This window comes from Piliocolobus tephrosceles, chromosome 21, assembly GCF_002776525.5.
Source record: "Piliocolobus tephrosceles isolate RC106 chromosome 21, ASM277652v3, whole genome shotgun sequence".
NCBI classification, from domain to species: domain Eukaryota; kingdom Metazoa; phylum Chordata; class Mammalia; order Primates; family Cercopithecidae; genus Piliocolobus; species Piliocolobus tephrosceles.
In genome coordinates, this window is record NC_045454.1 from 19,481,376 (window position 1) to 19,508,350 (window position 26,975).

At 50.4% G+C, this 26,975-nt stretch overlaps 1 protein-coding gene across 5 annotated transcripts in view; it reads right to left on the minus strand.

The window, feature by feature from the left end:
- Positions 1-26,975, minus strand: part of SIPA1L3 (signal induced proliferation associated 1 like 3) — a 249,459-nt gene that overhangs the window by 34,959 nt on the left and 187,525 nt on the right. For all 5 annotated transcript variants that reach the window (XM_031934741.1, XM_031934743.1, XM_031934742.1 and 2 more), the window contains 4 exons: positions 18,796-18,984; positions 17,718-17,892; positions 11,986-12,089; positions 8,209-8,366 (listed from right to left, as the gene is read on the minus strand). In XM_031934741.1, coding sequence (XP_031790601.1) covers positions 8,209-8,366; positions 11,986-12,089; positions 17,718-17,892; positions 18,796-18,984 — 626 coding nt within the window. The remainder of the gene's footprint in view (positions 1-8,208; positions 8,367-11,985; positions 12,090-17,717; positions 17,893-18,795; positions 18,985-26,975) is intronic.

Here is a 26,975-nt window from a genome sequence, read left to right on the forward strand (position 1 = left end):
TGTGTGACACAAGTATACCTTGTAAGTCTTCTCAACAAAGGTTATTTTGAAAATTCATTGCATTCCTCTGGTAGATGCTGAGGTTTAAAGAAGAAAAAAATAATAATAAAAGAAGTTCATTGTAATAGGAAGTTAGAATGGAACTCTTCCTATTTCGGATTTGATGGAGGCACTATCATGATAGAAATAGGATAGCAACTCAGGAGAACGTAAAGAGAAAATGAGGCCTGGTGTGGTGGCACACACCTATAGTCCTAGCCACTCGGGAGGCTGAGGCAGGAGAATCACTTGAATCTAGGAGGCGGAGGTTGCAGTGAGCCAAGAATGAGCCACTACACTCCAGGCTGGGCGACAGAGAGAGACACTGTGTCAAAAAGAAAAAAAAAAAGAAAACGATCTGAAAACTCCATTCCCCCAAACTCTTATACCTCATTTCCCACAATGTCAACTATGGAGAGAGAAAAGGAATTAGTGAAGAAAGCTGGGGGGTGAGCCCCATTCTTTCTCTACATAACCCCCAGCAGGAGGGGTCCCCTAGGTAATGCTGTTTTTTTTTTTTTTTTTCTGAGATGGAGTATCACTCTGTAGCTCAGGCTGGAATACAATGGCGCAATCTTGGCTCATCGCAACCTCCTCCTCCCTGGGTCAAGCAATTCTCCTGCCTCATTCTCCCAAGTAGCTGGGATTACATGCACCCACTACCACGCCCAGTAATTTTGTATTTTTAGTAGAGACAGGGTTTCACCATGTTGGTCAGGCTGGTCTTAAACTACTGACCTCAAGTGATCTACCTGCCCTGGCCTCCCAAAGTGCTGGGATTACAGGCATGAACCACCACGCCCAGCCCCGAGGTGATCCTTACAGCAGCGAGGGGCCTGGGATCTGTCTCCTGCCTGTGTAGGAAGCCCCGGAAAAGCCCAGCGAGCAGCCAGCCAGCTCCAGCCACAATCCACACGGCACTTCCTTGCCTCCCTTTTCCTCCCTGCACTCCAACACTGGATGGGTCAGAACCTGGCAGTGAGCAGGGCTGGCAGGAGGAGAAGTACAAGGTGCAGAAGCAGGAGAGGTAACCAGGCTCTCCACCCATTAAGGCTTCTGGGCAGAAGGAGCCCTGAGCCCGGACAGGAAGATCTGTTGATGAGTCACATTTGGAGATTTGATGAATATCTTGGATGTGATGCTCTGATGACCAAATTAAATAGAGGCTCAGTGGCCTTTGGGCAGATTATTGCTAAAAGTGCACAAAAAGGCCAAGGCACGTGCCAGAATATTCACTGAGGGCAGGTGAGTTATGTTCTTCATGTTTCTTTTATTATTATTTTTTGAGATGGAGCCTCGTTCTGTCACCCAGGCTGGAGTGCAGTGGCAAGGTCTCAGCTCACTGCAGCCTCCACCTCCCAAGTTCAGTCAATTCTCCCGCCTCGGTCTCCAGGGTAACTGAGATTACAGGCACGTACCACCATGCCTGGCTAATTTTTATATATCTTTTTTAAATTTTTGTATTTTTGGTAGAGATGGGGTTTTACTATGTTGGCCAGGTTGCTCTTGAATTCCTGGCCTCAAGTGATCTGCCTGCCTTGGCCTCCCAAAGTGCTGGGATTACAGGTGTGAGACAATGCACCCAGCCTGCTCTTTTCTCTCTTTTCTCTTTCTTTCTTTCTTTTGAGACAGAGTCTTGCCGCTCTGTTGCCCGGGCTAGAGTGCAGTGGTGTGATCTCGGCTCACTGCAACCTCCGCCTCCCGGGTTCAAGCCTCCCAAGTTTAAGCGATGCTCCTGTCTCAGCCTCCTGAGTAGCTAGGATTACAGGCATGCACCACCACGCCCGGCTAATTTTTGTATTTTTAGTAGAGACGAGGTTTCTTTTTTTTTTTAATTCTTTCTTTTTTTTTTCTTCTAGAAATGGGGTTTTACCATGTTGGTCAGGCTGGTCTTGAACTCCTGGCCTCATGGTCTGCTTGCCTTGGACTTCCAAAGTGCTGAGATTACAGGTGTGAGCCACTGTGCCCGGTCTCTTTATATTTCTTAATGGCAATAAGTTAACTATGTTCTAAAGGTGATGCAATAAGTTAACTATGTTTTCCTAAAAATGCATGGTATTTTCATCCTTGATTAAAACCTCTATTTGTCAGTACAGTGTCAAGACAGAATTCCTACTGTTTCTCTTCCAACTGTAGGATAATTTTAAAAAATAGAGATTATGGATTAAAAATACTCCATGAAACTCCAACCCAATGACACGCTTGCCCAGGTTTTGTTGATTCCCTCCCCTTACCCCCAACTCTTGACAAAGGTGACAGTGCGACACTCATCCATTTGTTTGACAAGCACGTCCTGGACTCCATGCTCTTGGGCATTGGGGATAATGTGGTCCCTGCCTTCCCAGAGCTTCTAGTCCAGGAGGAGGGACATACTAAATCAACACACTGAGATAAACTCATAAAGACGAGGAAAGGGAACAGGGCATGTTACGACAAAACTAGAGAAATACCTGATTTGGACAGGGAGAATCTGGGAGGGCCTCTCTGAGGAAGTGACGATGAAGCTGGGAACTAAGGGCTGAGTGGAACCAGAGGAAGAGCTGGGGGAGACTGCTGCAGCCAAGGGGTGCAGCACGGGAAGCGGCCGACTAGGGAAGGCCAGGGTGGGCAGAGCCCAGAAGGCAAGGAGCAGGAGGCTGTGAGGTCACCAGAGGCCAGGCCACACAGGGCCCTGGTGGGTTAGCACTTCCCATCCTTATCATGAGAGCAGGCAACCATTTAATGATCCGATCTGGTGGTGAAACCATTCCGTCTGCCCCCTCTGATCCAGACTGCCGTTCTCTGCCCTGCTCTGTGCTCAGGAAGGAAGATCTCTCCAGCTGTGTCACCTGGGTTCCTGTGCCCTGGGGGTTTGGCCAATGGCAAGCACTGGCAGGGGATGGGAAGACAGGGGGAGAGAGGCTGGAGTATTTCTTTTTTTTTTTTTTTTTTTTGAGACGGAGTCTTGCTCTGTCGCCCGGACTGCAGTGCAGTGGCCGGATCTCAGCTCACTGCAAGCTCCGCCTCCCGGGTTTACACCATTCTCCTGCCTCAGCCTCCCGAGTAGCTGAGACTACAGGTGCCCGCCACCTCGCCTGGCTAGTTTTTTTCTACTTTTAGTAGAGACGGGGTTTCACCGTGTTAGCCAGGATGGTCTTGATCTCCTGACCTCGTGATCCGCCCGTCTCGGCCTCCCAAAGTGCTGGGATTACAGGCTTGAGCCACCGTGCCCGGCCGAGGCTGGAGTATTTCTTTCTCTTCTCTTCCTCCCTGAGGGGCTGTGATGATAGTGTCAATGGCTGTCATCTTTGGTCCCTTACAGCTACTGCTCCTGTTAGGCTGCCCCTCTCCCAGGGCCACAGCTCTCACCAGCTTTCAGAAACTTCTCCCGTCTCCCTCTGAGCCCATCAAGCCTTGGGGGTGGGTAAGGCTCCTGCCCTGGCCAGTCCCTGCATGCAGCATCTTCCCACACGGTTCCCGCAAGCTCCCCACACCTGTTAGTGGCATCAACTCCCTTTGGTTAAATCCTTGAGGGAGATCTGCTTCTCCCTGGGTTCCCAATGGAGGCAGACGCTGGCACAGGACAACAGACTGGCAATCTGCGGAGAACACTGTGGCTGTCTCATGAAGAACGGACGGGAGGACGGGGCATGTGCAGACCAGAGAAGGAGCTACTGCGGGACCCCGGCCGATCAGGCCAGACTCCTCGCTCTCCATCTCTGGCCTTGACTGTCTAGTGACCCTTCACGCCCCAGGAGTGCCACGTGGCTGGGTGCTGCTCTGGGCTTAGTGGATTCCCCAGCACAGGTGCTCAATGCTGACTAAAGTAATGGTTTAAAAGTGGACAGACGAAACAGGTTTCTACCAAGGTATGGTGGGCATAGCTTTGTTTTTTTTAGGCGGAGTTTCACTCTTGTTGCCCAGGCTGGAGTGCAATGGCACGATCTCGGCTCACCGCAACCTCTGCCTCCCAGGTTCAAGCAATTCTCCTGCCTCAGCCTCCCTAGTAGCTGGGATTACAGGCATGTGCCACTAGGCCCAGCTAATTTTGTATTTTTAGTAGAGACGGGGTTTCTCCATGTTGGTCAGGCTGGTCTCAAACTCCCAACCTCAGGTGATCCACCCGCCTCGGCCTCCCAAAGTGCTGGGGTTACAGGCGTGAGCCACTGCGCCCGGCCTGGTGGGCATAGCTTTAACAGAAAAAGGCATTTTCCAGTGCGGACATGCTTCAAAGAATGCCACACACATCAGGCAAATTTTCTTCTGTGGGAAATCTTGTGGGCATGGCCTTACCCCAGGCAGGGGGAGGGATGCTATGACCTCCCCTGTCCCTCTCTCTATTGAATGGGGCAGTCAGATTGCACTTTGCAGAGATGAAGAGCTCTGCAACTTCTTCTTCTTCTTCTTTTTTTTTTTTGTGAAACATTTTCGCTCTTGTCTCCCAGGCCAGAGTGCAATGGTGTGATCTTGGCTCACCACAACCTCTACCTCCCAGGTTCAAGTGATTCTCCTGCCTCAGCCTCCCAAGTAGCTGGGATTACAGGCATGTGCCACCATGACCAGCTAATTTTGTACTTTTTTTAGTAGAGATGGGACTTCTCTATGTTGGTCAAGCTGGTCTCAAACTCCTGACCTCAGGTGATCCACCTACTTCGGCCTCCCAAAGTGCTGGGATTACAGGCGTGAGCCACCGCGCCCGGCCGAGCTTTGCAACTTCTTAATTTAGCACTTAGCTGCTTACAGTGACAGATTTTGGCTTTTCCTATATTCCTGATTCATGATTTTACGAATCATAAAATTGCAAACGGCTGAAGGTTTTTGAGCCATCAGAACAGCTGGTCCTTTACTTCCCAGCAGGTGCGACTGGGTTTTGAGAGTCCACAGGCTACAGGGATGATGCGAGTGGTCTTTGGAAATGGCACACTTGAAACAGAAAGGATGACAACTCACGACACAACCAGGATACGAGGTGACCTGGTGGCCACCTAAACACTGGAGGGCAATAAGTGTTGCTAGAACACTCAGAATTCTTTATTCAACCATTATTTTTCAGTGCCTAAAACACTGGGGCCAGGCGTCTTTCCAGCAAGCAAAGATGGCTTTAGGGTCCACTATGTGCCAAGCTCTGTGCTGTGACAGATACAGGAAGCTAAACATGACATGGGATGGGGTTACTGTCAAAAGAGGCAAGAGCCATGGAATTTTTTTTTTTTGAGACAGGGTCTTGCTCTGTCACACAGGCTGGAGTGCAGTGGGGTTCACTCTAGCCTTGACCTCCTGGGCTCAAGCGATCCTCCCACCTCAGCTGGGATTACAGGTGTGTGCCAGCATGCCTGGCTAATTTGTAATTTGTTTTTATAGAGACAGGGTCTCACTATGTTGTCCAGGCTGATCTTGAACTCCTAGGCTCAAGTGATCCTCCTGCCTCAGCCTCCCGAAGTGCTGGGATTACAGGCGTGAGTCACCATGTCTGGCCCATCATACCATTTTTATGGTGTGATGTGTGCTATGACAGAAACATGTTGGGCAATGGCACTTGGAGCAGGTGAGGAACCACTGGAGGATGTCAGGGGCTCATCTGAGTTCAGTTTTTTTTTTTTTTTTTTGAGATGGAGTCTTGCTCTGTCGCCCAGGCTGGAGTGCAGTGGTGCAATCTTGGCTCACCGCAACCTCTGCCTCCTGGGTTCAAGCGATTCTCCTCTCTCAACCTCCAGAGGAGCAGCTGTGATTACAGGCACCTGCCACGACACCTGGCTAATTTTTGTATTTTTAGTGGAGATGGGGTTTCACCATGTTGGCCAGGTTGGTCTCCAACTCCTGACCTCAGGTGATCTGCCTGCCTCAGCCTCCCAAAGTATTGGGATTACAGGTGTGAGCCACCGCATCTAGCCCTGAGTTCAGTCTTGAAGGACAATCAGAAATTCACTGAGTTGGGGGCCAGAAGTTGGGGGTTTCAGGAGAAGGTAAGCTGGGGAGCTGTGTCCAGGCTCCCTCCACAGGTGACAGGCAGGGTCAGGTCTGTCCAGAGAGCAGTGGCCTGTGGGGAAGGAGGGACGGGAAGGGAGGGGGATGGCTGAGGAGTCGCTTCGGTTGTATCTCTAACATTTTCTTTCTTTAAAAGTGAAGGAAAGAGGGAGAGCTGAAGCAAACAAAGCAAAATGTTAACATCTGTTAAAGCTGGCAGTGGGCACATGGGTGTCTGTTAAATGATTTTCTGCATGTTTAAAATATTGCATAATAGAAATACTTTAAATTAAATTATAAAAAACAAGAAAGGTTTGTGTGTCAGAGAGAGGAAATCACTCTGGAGACCATGCAGAGGCGGGCCTGGAAGGGAGGGCGGTTGGCTGCAGGCTGATGTGATGACCCCAGTAGGAGAGGGGAGGTCAGAGCGGGGACAAAGAAGAGAAAGCCACCCCCTCCGACCAGCTCGACCCCTCACCTGTGATGCATCATACGAAGGCTGCCTCCTTTTCCAGTGTGTGCATGTGTGTGCATGTATGTGTGTGCATGTATGCACATGCATGCGTATGTGTGTGCATATGTGCATGTGTTTATGTGTGCCGTGTGAGTGCATGTATGTGTGCACTTATGTGTGCATGTGTTTGCGTGCATGTGTGTGCATGTGTTTATGTGTGCCCGTACGAGTGCATGTATGTGTATGCATGTGCATGTGTGCGTGCATGTGCCCGTGCACGCATGCATGTGCATGTGTGTAAATATCTCCCATCTCATCTAAGATTAGTCCTCAGCCCCACAAAGGGCCTGAGGCGCAGGCACTCTGTAGCTGCTGCTGCATGTTCCAGGAACCAACGGGCAGGGGGAGAGGGGGCCTCAGGTCCCGGGACATGCCTGGAAGGAGGCCCTGCCACGCAGTGTGCTGGCTCCCAGTAGCCAGCGGGCAACACGTGCAGCACAGCAGTGCTTGAGAGCCAGTGCTGCAGGCTGGGATGCCCCTCCCTTCTCTCGCCCAGCCGAGAGAGGCAGCTGGTAGACCCATGGTAATTCTGCAGCGACTATCAGTGCATATATATACATACTCTGCTCCAGCACCTCCATTTCTAGAATTTCTTTTACAGCTGTATGCTTGGACTCAGGCACAATCAGACTATAAATAAGACTGTTCATTGCATCAGGCAACAACCCTAATACCCATCAGTAGAGGACAGGAGATGACCCCGCATCCATACAATGGAATATGCAGCATCAGAAAGAACAAAAAGCACTTCATGTACAGGTAGGAAAAGATCTCAGCTGTGTGCGGTGGCTAACACTTATAATCCCAGCACTTTGGGAGGCTGAGGCTGGAAGATCGCTTGAGGCCATGAGTTCAAGACCAGCCTGGGTAAAACAGAGAGACCCCATCTCTACTAATTATTTTTTTTTAATTAGCTAGGCATGGGGGTGTGCACCTGTAGCTCCAGCTACTCAGGAGGCTGAGGCAGGAGAATCGTTTCAGCCCAGGGGGTCAAGGCTGCAGTGACCTATGATTGTACCACTGCATTCCAGCCTGGGCGACAGAGTGAGACCCTGTCTTTAAAAAAAGAAAAAAAAAAACCCTAAACAACAAAAACCTCAATTCTACCTCCAAAGCAGGGCCCACCTCCACAGGCAGGCCCTGCTTCCCCCTGACTTTCCTCTGGGCCATCACTTGTGCCTCTCGGTCCTTAAAGCCCAGTGCCCAGGCCTGGCTGGTGATTTTGGCTCTAGGACAGGCACACAACTCCAACTGGGCCAGTGAGCCCCAATTCTGGGGCTTCTGATGCAACTCCTGGGAAAGAGAAGCTCTCATTTTGGGGGATTTGCGGCTGGTAGGATGTTCACCTCAGAGCTGCTGGAAAGGCGACCCCCAGGAGAAGGGGGCAGATCCAGCCAGGCCTAACCGTGCCATTTTTGAGAGCTTATATACACAACTTTTTGTCTTAAGCCACATTGAGGTGGGTCTTGTCACTCGAAACAAAATATTACAAGCAAATACAAATCCCTAATGGTTTCCTTAGCAAAACTGGGGAGCCATGCCCCTTTCTGGCTGAAAACCACTCTCTAAGATGGTGTGGGGAGTGTGCGCTGAGCTCTCCTCCTGAAGCACAACATGTGAGGTGGTGGGGGGCCCTGTACTGGGACCCACTTGGGCCAGCTGCCTGCCCCTCTCTCCGTGCGCTGCTGGGGACCGGGTGTGGCGGGGCATACCTGTAGCAGACGTTATCAGTGCAGGGGTTGTGGACTCGGACAATGATGAAGACGTGCTGGAAGTGGGAGCGGATGTTCTTGGGGGTGAACGGTAGTGCGCCAGGTTCCTGGAAGATGATCGTCACGATGTCGTTCCCTATGTGCCTCTTCCGCAGCAGCTGGGAAAGGGCAACAGAGGGGGACAGGAACGTGTCACAGTTGGCCTGAGGGGTCCTGCCTGGACCACTGCCACAGCTCCTTACCCACCCCCATTCCCGCTCCCTGCTCACACACAGCCCAAGGAACGAGCCTTCCTGTGGTTCCCTCTCATTCAGGATAAAGGACAAACATCTTGCCATGGCCCGGCAGGCCCCCGTCACCTCTCCGACACTCCCCATGGCCCCTGCTCACTCTGCCGCAGCCACACCCACCTCCTGCTGCTCCTCAACCACGCCAGAAACACTTCTTTAAGGCCTGTACACCTCTGTTCCCTCTGCTAGGAACATTCTTCCCGAGTCCCCACGTGGCTTCCTTCCTCACCTCCTCTGCAGAAACCTCCCGCCCAGGGAGGCCTTCGCTGACTACGCTATCCAACATCCATCCCACCACAGCACTCCCTGAGCTTTGCTTTCCTGTCCCCATTACTTAACACTTATTGACACTCAGCACAGACGGTTTCCCCCCCTTCCTTTCCTTTCCTGTCTCTTCCCACTGAAGTGGCAGCTCCATGAGAACAGGGATTTTGTTCAATGCCCACCGCTGTACCCTCAGTACCCAGCACAGTGCCTGGCATACAGGACGTGCTCAATAAATATGATCCAGAGAGCACAGGCTGGTGCCCTTCAACTTGCTCAAAGCCACACTCAGGGACAATGGCAGAGTCAGATCCCAGGTCACTGGCAGAGCCAGTTACAGGCGCCACCCCTTCCCTGGGCCCTGACTGCGGTCAAGATGGCTGTGGCTTCCGAGTGCCCTATGGGACCCTCACCCTCTGATACAATGTGGCTGTGTCCCCACCCTACAGTTCATCTTGAATTGTAGCTCCCATAATTCCCATGTGTTGTGGGAGGGACCTGGTGGGAGGCAATTGAATCATGGGGGTGGGTCTTTTCTGTGCTGTTCTCATGGTAGTAAACAAGTCTCACGAGATCTGATGGTTTTATAAAAGGGTAGTTCCACTGCACAAGCTCTCTTGCCTGCCACCATGGAAGACATGATTTTGGTCCTTCTTTGCCTTCTGCCATGACTGTGAGGACTCCCCAGCCATGTGGAGCTGTGAGTCCATTAAACCTCTTTTTCTTTATAAACTACCCAGTTTTGGGTAAATCTTCATTAGTATAGTGAAAACGGACTAATACACCTTCTCTCCCCTGCGGGTCAGTCTCCGAGGAAGACTCTGTTATCTTCACAGGTGATGCCGTATTCATGGTGTTTGGCTTATTTGCTGATATTATATTGTTCTTTTTCCTTTTTTTTTTTTTTTTTTTTTTGAGACGGAGTTTCGCTCTTGTTGCCCAGGCTGGAGTGCAGTGGTGCTATCTCGCCTCACTGCAACCTCCGCCTCCCGGGTTCAAGCGATTCTCCTGCCTCAGCCTCCTGAGTAGCTGGGATTACAGGCATGCGCCACCACGCCCAGTTAATTTTGTATTTTTAGTAGAGACAGGGTTTTTCCATGTTGGTTAGGATGGTCTCGAACTCCTGACCTCAGGTGATCCCCCTGCCTCGGCCTCCCAAAGTGCTGGGATTACAGGTGTGAGCCACCGTGCCCAGCCTATCATACTGTTCTTATTTACATAGTTCTAGTATTCACATAACTGTTAAGGAATCTGCCAATGCAGGAGATCCATGGACGGGAGTCCCATGGAGCTCTAAGTGACGTGGCTCACATCATGAACTCCAGACACGCTTTGTAGCTCAACTCCTACTGTTGAATGGTTAGTTCTTTATGTGTGTTTTAAGTGGCATTAAATCAAGTTGCTCAAGTAGCTACTGACTACGGCTGGTCCTGTCCTAAACACTGTACAGCCGTCTCTTCAATTTATCATCTCAATGAATCTCTTAACGACCCCCAAGACGCGTTAACTCACTTTGCCCGTTTTACAGATGAGAAAACTTAGGCTCAGAGAGGTTAAGTAATTTTCCCTAAGTCATGTAGTGATGGAGGGAAAAAGCCTGGATTCTAACCCATTTCTTAACTCTACGACTCAAGCTTTTCTCCAGCACGCCTCCCACTAACTCAGGAACGGGTACTGCTCCCTGCGCCCCGCTGTGTGTCGGGCCCTGTCACGTTCCAGTTGCCGCAGGAGTGTATGGACCTTTCTCAATGACCCTGAGACAGGGGCACTACCATTCTAACCATTTTACGCAGGAAGGACTCAAGGCCCAGAGAGGTGAAATCAGTTACTTGAGATCGCACAGCTAGGAAGTAGCAAAGAAAGAACTCAAATTCAGGTCTAATTCTGAGATAACAGCCTTTTTTTTTTGAGACCGAGTCTTGCTCTGTTGCCCAGGCTGGAGTGCAGCGGCACGACCTCAGCTCACTGTAACCACTGCCTCCTGGGTTCAAGCAATTCTTGTGCCTCAGCTGGGACTATAGGCACACGCCACCACATCCAGCTAATTTTTGTATTTTTAGTAAATACGGGGTTTCACCATATTGGCCAGGCTGGTTTCAAACTCCCGACCTCAGGTGATCTGCCTGCCTTGGCCTCCCAAAGTGCTGGGATCACAGGCATGAGCCACTAAGCCTGGCCTAAGTCCAAAGCTGTTAATAGCATGTTTTTAGATGAACCTTAGGAAATCAGTATTTGACCATTTTTGGCCTACAATGTCACTTGTGCCAAATGGGCAAACATGTACACTTACTGTCAACACTCTGGGGCTTCCGTTCATTAGGAACTGGAAGAACTGCTCCGTGGGCCCAGCCTGCAAGCTGGGTCCAGGAGAGGAGTGGGGTCACAGCTGCAGCCTCTTGGCAATGGGTGTTTGGTGGTGCTGCCCACCCAGTATCCCTGCCTCCTCCTGGCAGCCACACCCACCTAGTTTGGGAAAGCACCTCCCCAACCTCCGTCCACGTTTCAAGTTGAGCTGGCGCCACTCACCCCCTCTGGGGTGGGCATGAGCCTCGGGCTTGGCCAGTCTGCCCCTTCCACCCCCCACCCCAGGCCCTGAGACTGGCATGTGAATGGTCCAATGACACAGTTCTGAAACACTTCCGGGACAACTGGAAAGAACAGCACTCTTTCTGCTGCGGTGGCTAAGCTGGTGGGATGTGAGCCTGGGGCTGCTAGGAGGTGTCTCTGCCCTGCACCTGTGAATAAAGCTGCTGCAAAGAAAAGCAGAGGTGAGAAATGGGGAGGATTCCTAATATTGTTGGAGTCCCTGGATCCAACCAGACCTGAGGCCAGCCCTCTCCAGAATCTTAAGAGTTATATAACCGAGTAAATCTCTTTCTAGTTAAGCCAGTTTGGTGTGAATTTCTGTTACCTGTAGTCAAAATAATGTTGACTGATTCACTCTTCTTCTTAAGACCAGTGATGACTCAAGAGGCCCTGGAGGGGAGTCGGGGTAGCTGGGGCCAAGTAGGGTGCCCAAAGAGCAGCAAGAAAGACTGGGGCCAAAGTGACATCTCGAACCACACCTGGCCTGGTCTCTAACCCCCAGGGAAAATGACTACGGTAAAGATGGCCTCCAAGGCCAAGGGCCTCCATATGATCCACAGGACGGTACTGGGAGGGCCAATGCTGGTGGGTGGGCAGTCAACATCCAGCAGCCGTGCCTCTGCTGAAAATCACTGACCTGCTGCCTGTTGTTGGGGGTGTAAGGGAGCAGGGTGGAGACATGGAACATGATCTCGTAGTCCTGGTACGTCGTGTAGAGGGAGTGGGTTCCCGTGGAGTCGGCTGAAACAGAAACGCCAGTTAGGACCATGTTTCCAAAACCTCTGAGTTTTTGCCATATCCCACGTACCATCTGTGCTGGTTTTTAACTTGGTGCTTTCACTTCAATCCATTCTTAAAAATTAAATACATTGGCCAGTTGCGGTGGCTCATGCCTGTAATCCCAGCACTTTGGGAGGCTGAGGAGGGTGGATCATCTGAGGTCAGGAGTTTGAGACCAGACTGGCCAACATGGTGAAACCCCATCTCTACTAAAAATGCAAAAATCAGCCAGGTGTGGTGTTGGGCACCTGTAGTCCCAGCTACTCGGGAGGCTGAAGCAGAAGAATCGCTTGAACCCGGGAGGCGCAGCCTGCAGCGAGTCAAGATGGCGCCACTGCACTCTATCCTGGGCGACAGGGTGACTGTGTCTCAAAAAAAAAAAAAAATTTAAATACATTTAGATAAAAAGGAAACCCCATTGCTACGCGCCCACCAGACTGGTAAAAATTAAAAAGTCTGACAGCACCAAGGGTTGGTGAGGATGTGGAGCAAACAGAACCCTTGAGGTGGCTGGTTAGGTGTGTAACGTGGTCCGAGCACTTCGGAAAACTTTTCAGCAGTCTCTCTTAAGCCTGAAGATGGGCTTCATTGACAACCTAGCACTTCCTCTCCTCGGACCACAGCCCAAAGAAATCATGCCCATGTGTCCTGGGATATGGGTACAAGAAGCTTCACACGTCAGTCACAAGAATGGGTGAACACACTGGTCAATTCACACTGTGGAAAAATATACAGCCAGGAAAAGGAACGAGTCACGGCTGCGCTTGAGGGAATCCTCTGAATGTTGAGTGAAAGATGCTGACACAAAGCAGCACACACAGTGTGATCCCATTCATGTGACGTGCAAAAGCAGGTCAGAGTATACCGGTCAGGGACGTGTACGTAAGTAGCAAAACTATGAAGAAAAGCAAAGAAATGATTATCACTGAGAATCAGGATATGGGTTCTCTCTAATAGGAGGGAAGGTTATGACCAAGAAGAGGCAAACCTACCTATTAAGCCCATGTTTCAGAGGGGGAAACGGAGGCATGGAGAGGGAGTGCCTTCCCAAGGTCACGCTGCACTAAGTGGTAGAGTCTGGATCAGAACTCAGGCTACTGGACTCCAGATCTGTTTTTTTTTGTTGTTGTTTGTTTGTTTCTGAGACAGAGTTTTGCTCTGTCACCCAGGCTGGAGAGCAATGGGGCAATGTGGGCTCACTGCAACCTCTGCCTCTTGGGTTCAAGCAATTCTCCTGCTTCAGCCTCCTGAGTAGCTGGGATTACAGGCGCCTGCCACCATGCCTGGATAATTTTGGTATTTTTAGTAGAGGCGGGGTTTCACCATGTTGGCCAGGCTGGTCGAACCCCTGACCTCAGGTGATCCACCTGCCTCAGCCTCCCAAAGCGCTGGGATTACAGGCGTAAGCCACTGTGCCCGGTCTCCAGATCTGTTCTTAACAATATTCAATGCTGCCTCAGTGTCCACCGGGGACACTGAGGCCACAGCTGCCAGTGCCAGAGCCAGGTCGGGAGCCAGGTAACCTCAAGGTGTCTGCTCAAGCCAGGACCATCCCTGCCTGTAATTTGGGGAGACTACTTCTAGGAGCACTATGCTTCCTGGGGTCCTCTACGAGAACCCACTTCCTGGCCAGGCGTGGTGGCTCACACCTGTAATCCCAGCACCTTGGGAGGCTGAGGTGGGTGGATCACCTGAGGTCAGAAGTTCAAGACCAGCCTGGCCAACATGGGAAATCCCGTCTCCACTAAAAATACAAAATCAGCTGGGTTTGGTGGCACGCACCTGTAATCCCAGCTACTCAGGAGGCTAAGGTGGAAGAGTCGCTTGAAACCAGGAGGTGGAGGTTGCAGTAAGCCAAGATTGCTTCACTGCATTCCCGCCTGGGTGACAGAGCAAGACTCTGTCTCAAAAAAATGAAAAACAAAAAAACCAAACAAACAATACTAACACTCACACCTGCCAGCTTCCTCCATGCCAGGCGAGCCCAGTGAGGGCTGCTGCCTCCCCGCCCGCCTAGGGGGACACCCACACTGGCAGAGCTCCGGGAGCACCTGGCACAGAGGGAGGGTTCAGGATGTCTGGGGCAGCAGGAACCCTCAATGTGCAACCGTGCTTCCAAGGTAAGTGCAATTATTACCTTCACTCTACAGATGAGGAAACTGAGGTCAAGAGAGGCAAAGCCACCTGTCCAAGATCACGAAACTAGCAAATGGCATAATATCATGCTCGTTCCTCCTACAGCCTCCTTTAGCAGGGGAAGAGGGGAAGGTGGTGATGGCCCCAGGCACCGGCCTAACATTTCACTTCTCTAAGATTTGTCTCCTGATCTGGGCTTCCGTTTTCTAGAAGAGCAAACCGAGTCTTGGTGAGGTGTGGGGCAGAGCAATTGACTGAGCCATCTCGGGGCCTTCTCACTCCCAGCCAATAAAAACCCACCCCCAAGGACAGCGGCAGTCCATTCCCCAGGGAGCTGTGACACCTGTGAACATCACCCATCCACCCACCTAACTACTGCTCATGAAACATTTCGATCCTATACATCATATACAAATATATTTTTTTCTTTCTTTTTTTTTTTTTTTCTTTTTTAAAGATAAAGTTTTGCTCTTGTTGCCCAGGCTGGAGTACAGTGGTGTGATCTCAGCTCACTGCAACCTCTGCCTCCAAAGTTCAAGCGATTCTCCTGCCTCAGCTTCCCAAGTAGCTGGGATTACAGATATGTGTCACCATACCTGGCTAATTTTTTGTATTTTTAGTAGTGATGGGGTTTCACCATGTTGGTCAGGCTGGTCTCGAACTCCTGACCTCAGGTGATCCATCCACCTTAGCTTCCAAAGTGCTGGGATTACTGGCGTGAGTCACCACGCCCGGCCCCCTATATCATATATATTGATGTACACATGCGCATGATATGCACAGAGACTGCTGCAACAAATACATCCCATGTGCCACCACCTTATGAAACAGACCACCACCCACACTCTAATGTACAGACACACCCACCTCTCCCCAGACAGCCAACCACTATCCTACATATTGTCTCCAGCGTTCCCTTGTTTTTTTTCTTTTTCCCTATGATTGATTGATTGACTGATTGAGATGGAGTCTTGCTCGTTCTGTCACCTAGGCTGGAGTACAGCGGTGCGGTCTCGGCTCACTGCAACCTCTGCCTCCCGGGTTCAAGAGATTCTCCTGCCTCAGCCTCCCAAGTAGCTGGGATTACAGGTGTGAACCACCATGCCCAGCTAATTTTTTTGTATTTTTAATAGAGATGGGGTTTCACCGTGTTGGTCAGGCTGGTCTTGAACTCCTGACCTCAGGTAATCTGCCCGCCTTGGCCTCCGAAAGTGCTGGGATTACAGGTGTGAACCACTGCATTTGGCCTATTTATTTGTTTATTTATTTACTTATTGAGAGGGAGTGTTGCTCTGTCGCCCAGGCTGGAGTGCAGTGGCATGATCTTGGCTCGCTAAAACCTCCGCCTCCTGGGTTCAAGCCATTCTCCTGTCTCAGCCTCCCCAGTAGCTGGGATTACAGGTACGCACTACCATGCCCAGCTAATTTTTGTATTTTTAGTAGAGATGGGGCTCCACCATGTTGGCCAGGCTGGTCTCGAACTCTTGACCTCATGATCCACCCACCTCGGCCTCCCAAAGTGCTGGGATGATAGCTGTGAGCCACTGCCCAGCCTAATTATTTATTTTTTTGAGACAGTGTCACTCTGTCACCCAGGCTAGAGTGCAGTGGTGCAATCTCAGCTCACTGCCACCTCCACCTTCTGGGTTCAAGTAATTCTCCTGCCTCAGCCTCCTGATCAGCTGGGACTACAGGCACATGCCATCATACCACCATACCCGGCTAATTTTTGTGTTTTTTAGTAGAGACAGGGTTTCACTATATTGGCCAGGCTGGTCTCGAGCTCCTGACCTCGTGATCTGCCTGCCTCAGCCTCCCAAAGCGTTGGGATTAAAGGCGTGAGCCACCGCGTCCAGCCTATTTATTTTTGAGATGGGGTCTTGCTCTGTTGCCCAGGGTGGAGTGTAGTGGCATGATTTCAGCTCACTGCAGTCTCAAACTCCCAGGTTCAAGCAATCCTCCTGCCTCAGCCTCCCAAAGCTGGTGGCATGAGTCACCACGCTTGACTCTGTTTTTCTTTAGAGTTCCACTATATAAGAGCATATCCCCAAACAATATATGGCTGGTGGAATTTTTTTTTTTTTTCCAGAGACAGGGTCTTGCTTTATTGCCCAGGCTGGTCTTGAATACCTGGCCTCAAGTAATCATCCTGCCTTGGCCTCCAAAAGTGTTGGGATTACAGGTGTGAGTCATCCTGCTGAGCCTGCTGGTTTTTGCCAGTTTTTTATTTGCTAGTTTTGGCTCATATGTGTAGTTCCAGCACTTTGGGAGGCCAATAATCCCTGGAGGCCTTGTGTTTGAGACCAGTCGGGGTAACACAGCGAGACCTTGTCTCCATAAAAAAGAATAATTGGCCGGCACAGTGGCTCACACCTGTAATTGCAGCACTTTGGGAGGTTGAGGCAGGCAGATCACGAGGTCAGCAGTTCGAGACCAGCCTGGCCAATATAGTGAAACCCCATCTCTACTAAAAATACAAAAACTAGCTGGGCATGGTGGCACACGCCTGTAGTGAATACAGGCTGAGGCAGAATAATCCCTTGAACCCAGGAGGTGGAGGCTGCAGTGAGCTGAGATTGTGCCACTGCACTCCAGCCTGGGCAATAGAGGGAGACTCTGTCTCCAAAAAAAAAAAAAAAAAAAAAAATATTGTTATGTGAAAGGCATCATTCAGGTCCCACTCTTCTGAGGTTTGCTGTCTTTGCACAGCACGAAGCATGCAGCTCTCTTCCATGCTGATGCCCTTGGTGCCAGTTCATCTTTGCTGGGTGAACACACCACAACTCTGCTAGTGTGCATTGGGTGCACCAGGTGCCAGTGGTTAGGGATATTCAGTCCTCTCCTGCTGTGCACGTGTGCATTAGACAGAGTGCATACCTAGGAGTGCAGGAGCTAAGTCACAGAGCAGGGTCTCTTCAAACGGGACTTGAATGTGCTGTACCGTTTTCCAAAGTGGCTGCACATGGCCAGGCATGGAGGCTCATGCCTACAATCCCAACGCTTTGGGAGGCTGAGGTGGGTGGACCACTTGAGGTCAGGAGTTCGAGACCCGTCTGGCCAATATGGTGAAACCCCATTTCTACTAAAAATACAAAAATTAGCCAAGTGTGGTGGTGCACACCTGTAGTCACAGCTACTCGGCAGGCTGAGCGGGAGACTATTGTTTGAACCTGGGAGGTGGAGGTTGCAGTGAGATGAGATCACGCCTCTGCACTCCAGCCTGGGCCACAGAGTGAGATTCTGTCTCAAAAACAACAACAACAGTAACAAAAAAAAAAAAGGGAAAAAAGAAAAAAGAAAATGGCTGCACTTATTTGTGTTCCTACAAGTCTGAGAGCTCCACAGCTCCACCGCTCCACGTCCCCACCCTGGCATCCCCAGACCTTTTAAGCTTTGCCCGTTGAGTGGGCGTGCAGTGGTGGCTCATTGTGATCTAACTGGCCCCCCACTTACTCTTGACGTCCAGCTGGGCAGCGTACTTGGTGAAGCCCTTCAGGCAGACCTTCTCGCCGATGAGGGAGAGGAACTCCTCGAAGGCAGGGCCAGCCTCCTCGTTGTTGTACATCTCCTCCTCGGAGCTCTGGCCGGCCTTGCAATAGAGGATGCCCACCTTGTGCTTCCGGCAGAGCTGCAGAGGCAAGAGTGGCTTTGTGGAGGCAGGCCAGGCAGAGATGGCAGAGGGAAGGGAGCAAGGGGTATGTCTGAGGCCTTCAGCCCTGGGAGCTGCTGGGACCAGTCGAGAACCCAGAGCCACAGCCAGACAGGGAGGAAAACAGTGTTGGGGCATGGCGGCATGTCCCAGTTGTCCCTCTCCCTCCCTCCCCCACCACAGAAGCACAGCGAGGTGCCCAGGCTGCCTCTTCTCGCTATGGCGGGTGGAGGATGGCTGGTGATGCCACGCTTGCATGAAAGAGACTGTTGCCTTGGCCGGGTTCCCACAGTAGGTGGAATGCTTCCCACAGTAGGTGGACTAGGATGGGCTGAGATTCTGCAAAAGCAAAATCTGGAGGGCTCAAGGCATATAGCCAATAGCTTTTTTAGGGAGTGGGCTCCCAACCACCATGTCTGCTTTAGGTATCACTGGTGACTGGGCCACGGACAGCCACCTGACCTCCGCATAGCCCAATTGATGGCTCTCCTATGACCAGGGTCAGCTTGCTGGGGTCCGCCTGTGGCTGTAATTCTAACAGACTGGGAGCTGTGGGAGAGGCGAGAGAAGCAGAGGGAGCCAGCGTGTGGCACAGGGAGGAAAGACACGCTAAACCCCACCACAGACACATACATGCATGCACACACAGGGACCAGCAGCTCTCTCACCCCCAGACGATCTCCCTCCTTTAGGAGACCCAGTTACATTCCTGCTTGGCACCACTAGAATTTGATTCGAATCCCTCCTTTTGCTGAAACCAGCTTAAGTAGGTTTCTGTTACTTGCAAAGAAAAAAGAATGTGACCAAGATAGAAAAAGGTACCAGGAGTGGGGTTGCAAGCTACTGCCCCTGCAGCGCCCTGACCTCCAGCCCCTGACTCACCCCTTGCTCATCGAGCTTCAGCAGTTGCTCCGTCACCTTGGGGGTGTTGAGGGCCAGCCGCAGGCAGTGGATGTTGAGCTCGGGGATGACGTACTCCAGGGCATCCTTCAAGGGCAAGCCCCGCCCGGTCCCATGCTTGGTGGCTGTGGGCGTGGCATCTTCCAGGATGGAGCCCCGCAGGGTGATGAGCTACTCAAGGGAGAGAAGGGAAGGTTAGGGGGCTCTTGGGACCTAGAAGGGGATAACAGCATATGACAGACATCTTGTTTTGAAAGAGACATGTGTGATGATTGGAAGTTTGTGCTCTAAGGTCAGAATGCCCTAGGTCTGAGCCAGAACTTGAACCTGTTGCCACCTGGCTGTCTGGTCTTGACCAAATGATTTCATATCTCTGAGCCTCAGCTTGCTCTTTTGTGAAATGGGTACAGGATGGTATCATAACCTTGAAGGGGTGTTGGGAGGATTAAATGAGACAACAATGTAAACTAACTTCATCTGTTCAACATATACTGGCTGAGTGCCTCCTCTGAGGCACTGAGTCCTATTCTAGGTGCAATGAACAAAGACCCTTGTCCTTGTGGAGCTGACACTGGAATGGGAGAGAAGAATTATGTAAGGTAGTAGGGAGTATAATGAAGAAAACAGGTCCTACCAGGAGGAGGTGGGCTCTTGTCCTTATTACAGTAACACTGTATTATATACACATTCCTGTAAATGCTCATGTAAAACACCTACCTGCCTTGAATACTGGCACCATCTTGGATCTTGAACTGTGGCACTGGTTTCCAACCAGCTTCATTAAATTAAAAAAAAAAAAAAAAAAGGCTGGGTGCAGTGGCTCACGCCTGTAATCCCAGGACTTTGGGAGGCCGAGGCGGGCAGATCACGAGGTCGGAGATCAAGACCATCCTGGCTAACATGGTGAAACCCTGTCTCTACTAAAAATATAAAAAATTAGCCAGGCATGGTGGCCAGTGCCTGTAGTCCCAGCTACTCGGAAGGCTGAGGCAGGAGAATGGCGTGAACCTGGGAGGCAGAGGTTGCAGTGAGCCGAGATCACCACTGCACTCCAGCCTGGGCGACAGAGCGAGACTCCGTCTCAAAAAGAGGCCGGGCACGGTGGCTCAAGCCTGTAATCCCAGCACTTTCGGAGGCCGAGACGGGCGGATCACGAGGTCAGGAGATTGAGACCATCCTGGCTAACACGGTGAAACCCCGTCTCTACTAAAAAAATACAAAAAACTAGCCGGGCGAGGTGGCGGGCGCCTGTAGTCCCAGCTACTTGGGAGGCCGAGGCAGGAGAATGGCGTAAACCCGGGAGGCGGAGCTTGCCGTGAGCTGAGATCCGGCCACTGCACTCCAGCCTGGGCGACAGAACGAGACTCTGTCTCAAAAAAAAAAAAAAAAAAAAAAAAAGGGTCGGGTGCAGGGGCTCACACCTGTAATCCCAGCACTTTGGGAGGCCAAGGTGGGCGGATCACTTGAGTTCAGGAGTTTGAGACCACCCTGGCCAACATGGTGAAACCCCATCTTTACTAAAAATACAAAAATTAGCCAGGCATGGTGGCACGTGCCTGTAATCCCAGCTACTTGGGAGGCTGAGGCAGGAGAATCATTTGAACCTGGCAGGCAGAGGTTGCAGGGAGCCGAGATTGCACCACTGCACTCCAGTCTAGGTGACAGAGCAAGACACGGTCTCAAAAAATAAATAAAGAAATAAATAAAAAAGGAAGAAAAACACCACTAATGATTCTAATTTGGATAGTCTGGGATGGGGCCAGACATGCATGTTTGTACAACATGGCATATTTTTAATCCATCTCAGGTGCTTCTGATGGGCAGTCAGGGATGAAAACTTTTGGTCAAAGCCAGTCACAGCCATCTCGTTCCCATTCCCCAAATGTTGCTTTCCTAGGTTTTCCTATAGACAACCATGTGACCAATTCCAGGCAATAAGATGTGAGGGGAATTGTGCTTGGTGAGGACTTTTGGCGCAGATTTCTCTCTAATAAAAGGAAAGCCCCCTTTGGGAGGCCAAGGCGGGCGGATCACCTGAGGTCAGGAGTTTGAGACCAGCCTGACCAATGGGGTATAACCCCGTCTCTACTAAATATACAAAAATTAGCCGGGTGTGGTGGCGCATGCCTGTAATCCCATCTACTTGGGAGACTGAGGCAGGAGAACCGCTTGAACCCAGGAGGTGGAGATTGCAGTGAGCCGAGATCATGCCATTGCACTCCAGCCTGTCAACAAGAGCCAAACTCTATCTCAAAAAAAAAAAAAAAAAAAAAGATATGAGGCCAAATAAATTATCACAAAGTGAATACCTGGGTAATCACTATCCAAATCAAGAAATGCATTTCCAGCACCCACAGCCCTTTTGTACCCTCTTCTTTTTCCCCAAAAGTAACTATATCCTGATTTTCAACACCATTTATCATTTATTTCTGTCTATTTTTGAACTTCAGGCAGTTTGTATTTTTTTATTCTTTTGTTCTTTTGAAGACAGGGTCTCACTCTGTTGCTCAGGCTGGAACGGAGTGGCACAATCACGGTTCACTGCAGCCTCGACCTCCTGGGCGCAAGAGATCCCCCTGCCTCAGCTTCCTGAGTAGCGGGGACTATAGGCATGTGCCACCATGCCTGGATAATTCTGTATATCTTTTGTAGAGACAGAGTCCCACTATGCTGCCCAAGCTGGTCTGCAACTCCTAGGCTCAAGTGATCCTTCCGCCTTGGCCTCCCGGAGTGCCGGGATTACAGGTGTGAGCTACTGCGCCCAGCCAGGCAGTTTGTATTCTTTTGTTATCTGGCTTCTTTCTCTGAATCCTACATAGGTGAGATGCAGCCATGCTGTTGCGAGAGGCTGATGTTTTACTTTGATAGGTTTAGTCCTTTTCACGTTGATAAGCACCAGAACTGCTTCCAGTATTTGCCAACTGTGAACAGTGCTGTTAGGAATCCTCACAGAAGCACCTCAGTGCACATGAACACGTTTTCTTTTGGTTTTATACCTAGGACAGAAATTGCTAAACCACCAGGCATGCTAATCTTCAATTTTACTGAACTGCCAAATAGTTTTCCAAGTGGTTGTACCAATTTACACCCCACCAGCCCTGTCTGAGCCCCTGCTGCTCCACATCCTCACTAACAGCAGCTCGCGCCTGTAGCCACAGCATGCTTCTGGCCACCAGGTCATGCCACGCACGGGACCAGCACCACACCAAGAACGCACAAACTAAAATCCCTCCCCAAGGTGCTTGTTACAAGCACCCAAAGTACACTTAGGGCTGTGGTCTAAAGACTAAGGAGGAGGCCAGGTCTGGTGGCTCACGCCTGTAATCCCAGCACTCTGGGAGGTTGAGGCGGGCGGATCACCTGAGGCCAGGAGTTCGAGACCAGCCTGGCCAACATGTGAAACCCCATCTCTACTAAAATAGAAAAATTAGCCAGGCATAATGGCTTATGCCTGTAATCCCAGTTACTCGGGAGGCTGAGGCAGGGGAATCACTTGAACCCAGGAGGCGGAGGTTGCAGTGAGTTGAGATTGTGCCACTGCACTCCAGCCTGGGCGACAGAGTGAGACTCCATCTTAACAACAACAACAAGGCTAAGAAGGATAAGTATTAACTGCAAAAACATGTTTGCCTAAGTTGAAAAACACAAGAGGTGGCCAAAAAAACATGTCATGACTTCGCCTCTAAGCACACAGCCCACCACCCTCGCCAAATAGCACCTGGGTGAGAGGTATGTGTGGAAGGAATAGAAGGATCCCACTTCTGGCCCCGGTAATTAATAAACAAATCTCTCTCATCACAAGCAGGGTAGTGTCGAAACCGATCATGAAAAGCAATGGTGTCAGGGGCTTTGCCCTGTCAATCTGGGTGGCCCTGGGGTTGTGGGTTTCAGTTAAGGCACCAGCAGGATCAGTGTCTTTATATCCCATTGACACTGTCCCACAGTGCCCTCTGCTGGGAGTGAGGGACAGTACGGACCAGAAATCATTCTTCTTCCCTGGAGACCGGTGGCTTACAGTCATATTTTGGCTCTGACCACCTCATCAGCGCACACTGCTTGAAAAGCTCTTTCTGCACTGGGGACAGTAAGTGCGACACTGGCAGGTCATGAGTGGCCACCTCACTCTCTACCTGGTCGCCCCCACCATCACCTCCCACCTGGACAGCAGCCTCCTCCAGGTCTCCCCGCCCCTGCCCTGTCCCCAGTCCATTCCTTCTACAGTTGCCCAAGTCAGATCACAGCCCTCCTCTGCTCAGAGCCTGAAAACATCTGGCATCAGCTGGTCAAGGGCAACAAATCAAGTGAGCTATGAAAGGCACACAGTGCCATGCGAGCAAGGAGGTGCCAGCTGGTACAGGTTATCCCCACTCACTCCTGACTCAGACGCGCTCCCCGCTTGACTCTGTGCTGGGCGGCGGGTGTACCCTTCAAGAACATTTCCTAGGAGGTTACTTAGGAGGTGGTCTGCCTGGGTTTGAATTCTAGCTCTAGCTCCTCCCTAGCTGTGTGATTCTGGGCAAGCCACTTAATTTCCCTATTTCCTCATTGACAAAATGGGGATAAAAATGCCTGCCTCAAGGCACTGAAAGGATTCAAAAAGATCTGTGTATAATGCTTAGCGTTGTATCTTGGGCATAGAGTGAGAGCTCAATGTGTGTTAACCATTATTATCTGTAGATGAGTGTTAAATGTTTATATACAAAGTCACATGCATAGTTAATAGTTTTAAAATTTTTGTTTCTTTTTTATTTGTTTTTGGAGACGGAGTTTCGCTCTTGTCGCCCAGGCTGGAATGCAATGGTATGATCTTGGCTTACTGCAACCTCTGCCTCCTGGGTTCAAGTGATTCTCCTGCCTCAGCCTCCCAGGTAGCTGGGATTACAGGTGTGTGCCACCATGCCCAGCTAATTTTCGTAGTTTTAGTAAAACCTCCCATCCCATGGTTTTGCCATGTTGACCAGGCTGGTCTTGAACTCCTGACCTCAGGTGATCCACCTGCGTAGGCCTCCCAAAGTGCTGAGATTACAGGCGTGAGCCACCATGCCCGGCAATTAATTTATTTTTAATAGAGATAGGGTCTCGCTATGTTGCCCAGGTTGGTCTCAAACTCCTGGGCTCAAGCAATCTTTCTCCCTCGGCTTCCCAAAGTGCTGGGATTACAAGTGTGAGCCACTGCACCTAGCCGAGTTTTAAATTTTTTAACCTTAAGCAGGAAGCTACATTTTTTTGCTTTTCCCCCTACCTAACAATATGCTTTGGAGATTGTTCATTTAAACACACACATGGCCAGGTGCAGTGGCTCATGCCTGTAATCTTGGCATTTTGGGAGGTCAAAGGAGGAGGGTCACCTAAGCCCAGGAGTTGAAGACCAGCCTGGGCAACATAGTGAGATTCTGTCTCTAAAAATAAAACAAAATTATTAGCCAGGCATGGTGGTGCATGCCTGTGGTGTCACCTGCTTGGGAGGCTGAGGCAGGAGGATCACTTGAGCCCAGGAATTCGAGGCTGCAGTGAGCTACGACTGCACCATTGCACTTCAGCCTGGGGGACAGAGTGAGACCCTGTCTCAAAAATAAATAAGCAAATACACACAGACACACACACAATCAGATGTACCTACTGAACAAACACTTGCTTTTTTCACTTAATGAAAGCTTTCCTTTTTCTACTTTGCATACTTATGTACTATCTAAGTTCTTAACAATAAGCGTCTGGTACTTTTTAAATAAAAAAGAAAAATCAATAAAATAAAAATCCAAATCTCTAACCCTATCAGAACTAAAGCCTGTTAAAAACTCACGTGTGCTAGGCCAATGAGAACCACTGGGCCTGGATGGGGCCACACAGTTCCTGGCTGGTTGCCATCCCCACTCCCTCCCCAGTGTCCTGGGTAAGACAGTGCCAGTGAAGGGGCTTGAGACAGGGTAGCCTGGCCTGGTGCTCGTTCTGTCCAGGCTCTCTGGGTTTTGGACGAGCGGTGCCAAAGCCCAGCTCCAAGTCTGTTCCTGCCTCGGTGGGGAGCCTGGCACTGACAATGCTCATATCCCATCTGCTGGGAGATGCGGGTCCACTCGAGACTCGCTTGGCGGCCAGGGGCGGCCATCTGGGGCAGGCCTGCTGGCTTGGAAGGCAGCCCAGACCTCTCGCTTTGGCCCTCATGCCCTGGTTTACAGGACTCCAAGGCATGTGTGTGTGGACATGAGAAGGACAGAACCCCATCAGTGAGCTCAACCCATGTTCCCCAGAATGGGCCTCTGACCTCCTGGGAAAGAACGTCGGCTGCAACAGTGGTGCTGCTCGTAATCATTTTCCGTCAAGTGTCAGGCCCAGCACTGCCTGCTTAATATGTGCAACCTCACTGAGTCCACAACACAGTTCTCCAAGCCAAGAATTTCCAAGGGGGAAACTGAGGCTCCGAGAGGAAATGAGCCATGTGCCCAAGGTTCTAGAACTGCTGAGTGGCCAAACTAGGACTCATATGAGGTCTCCAACCCATGAAGCATGGCTCTGCCTCAGGACCTCTGCACTGGCTGTTCCCTCTGCCTGGAACGCTCTTCTTCCAATTGTCCACACGGCTCCCTTTCCCCTTCTCTAGGTTTACTAGAACGTTACCTTCCCAGTGAGGCCTCTCTTGACCTTCCTGTCAAAAATCTAAGCATCTGCCACACTCATCACTCCTCCTTGCTTCGTTCCCCACCTTGTCACTATAGGCAGCACCTACGGCGTAATCTGCTAAGGGTTTGGCGTTCTGTTGTCTCCCCCTCAAAGACCCAGTCCCACGAGTATCTTTGCTGCCTTGTTTGCTACAGTACCCTCCATGCCCAGCATAGAGCTGGGACGGGGGAGCACTGAGCAAACGTCTATGGAATGGATGGATCCCAGGCCTGTGGTTGTGAGACTCAAAGTGTCCCTGTGCTGTCGCCTGGGATGGACCAGAGTCCCCCACGGCTAGTTTTGTAGGTGCTGGGGGTAGGAAGTAGATGGGAGCAGGTATACACTGGGAATGGCATCAAGCCAGTTTCAAACGTAGTGAACAGGAAATCACAGCAAAAAAATTATATAACCCAGTATCCATGCACTAAAGTCTCACAACTCTCAGTATGTGTGGCATAGTCTGATATATATATATTTTTTAATTTTTATACTTTAAGTTCTAGGGTACATGTGCCAAAGTGCAGGTTTGCTACATAGGTATTACATGTGCCATGTTGGTTTGCTGCACCCATTAACTCGTCATTTACATTAGGTATTTCTCCTAATGCTATAGTCTGGTATTTTTTATTTTTTAGAGACAAGGGTCTCACTGTGGTGCCTAGGCTGGTTTTGAACTCCAGGTTTCAAGCAATCCTCCTCTCTTAGCCTCCCATCCCAAAATGCTGGGATTACAGGTGTGAGCCACTATGCCTGCCTATATATTGTATTTTCTTTCTTCTTTTTTTTTTTTGAGATGGAGTCTCACTGTGTCACCCAGCCTGGAGTGCAGTGGAGTGATCTTGGCTCACTGCAACTTCCACCTCTCAGGTTCAAGCGATTCTCCTGCCTCCCGAGAAGCTGGGATTACAGGCACCTGCTACCACACCTAGCTAATTTTTTTTGTATTTTTAGTAGAGATAGGGTTTCGCCATTTTGGCCAGTCTGGTCTCAAACTCCTGACCTTGGGTGATCCACCCGCCTCAGCCTCCCAAAGTGCTGGGATTACAGACGTAAGCCTCCATGCCCAGCCTATTATATTTTCATTATGAACAAAAACACAAATGCTAGCACTGAGTTGGCTGAGCTCCTAACTCATGAGTGGGTCCAATGTGCAGTCTAAGCTGACTTAGTCAAACCCCAGAGGCAGCCGAGTGCGGTGGCCAGAACACAGGCAGGCACCCTGCCCTGCCACTCCCTGGAGGGTGCTTTGGGCAAGTCCTTTAACCTCTCTGTGCCTGTTCTGTCATCTATAAATGAGGACAAGAGTATCTTCATCCTAGAATCGTGATGAGATTTAAGTGAGTTAATAGATATAAAAGGTATAGAATATTGCCTGACACACAGTATAAAGGAGATTTGCAGTAATAATAATCTTTGTAATAAATTTATATATATATATATATACATTTTTTTTTTTTTTTTTTTTTGAGACAGAGTCTCACTCTGTTACCCAGGCTGGAGTGCAGCGG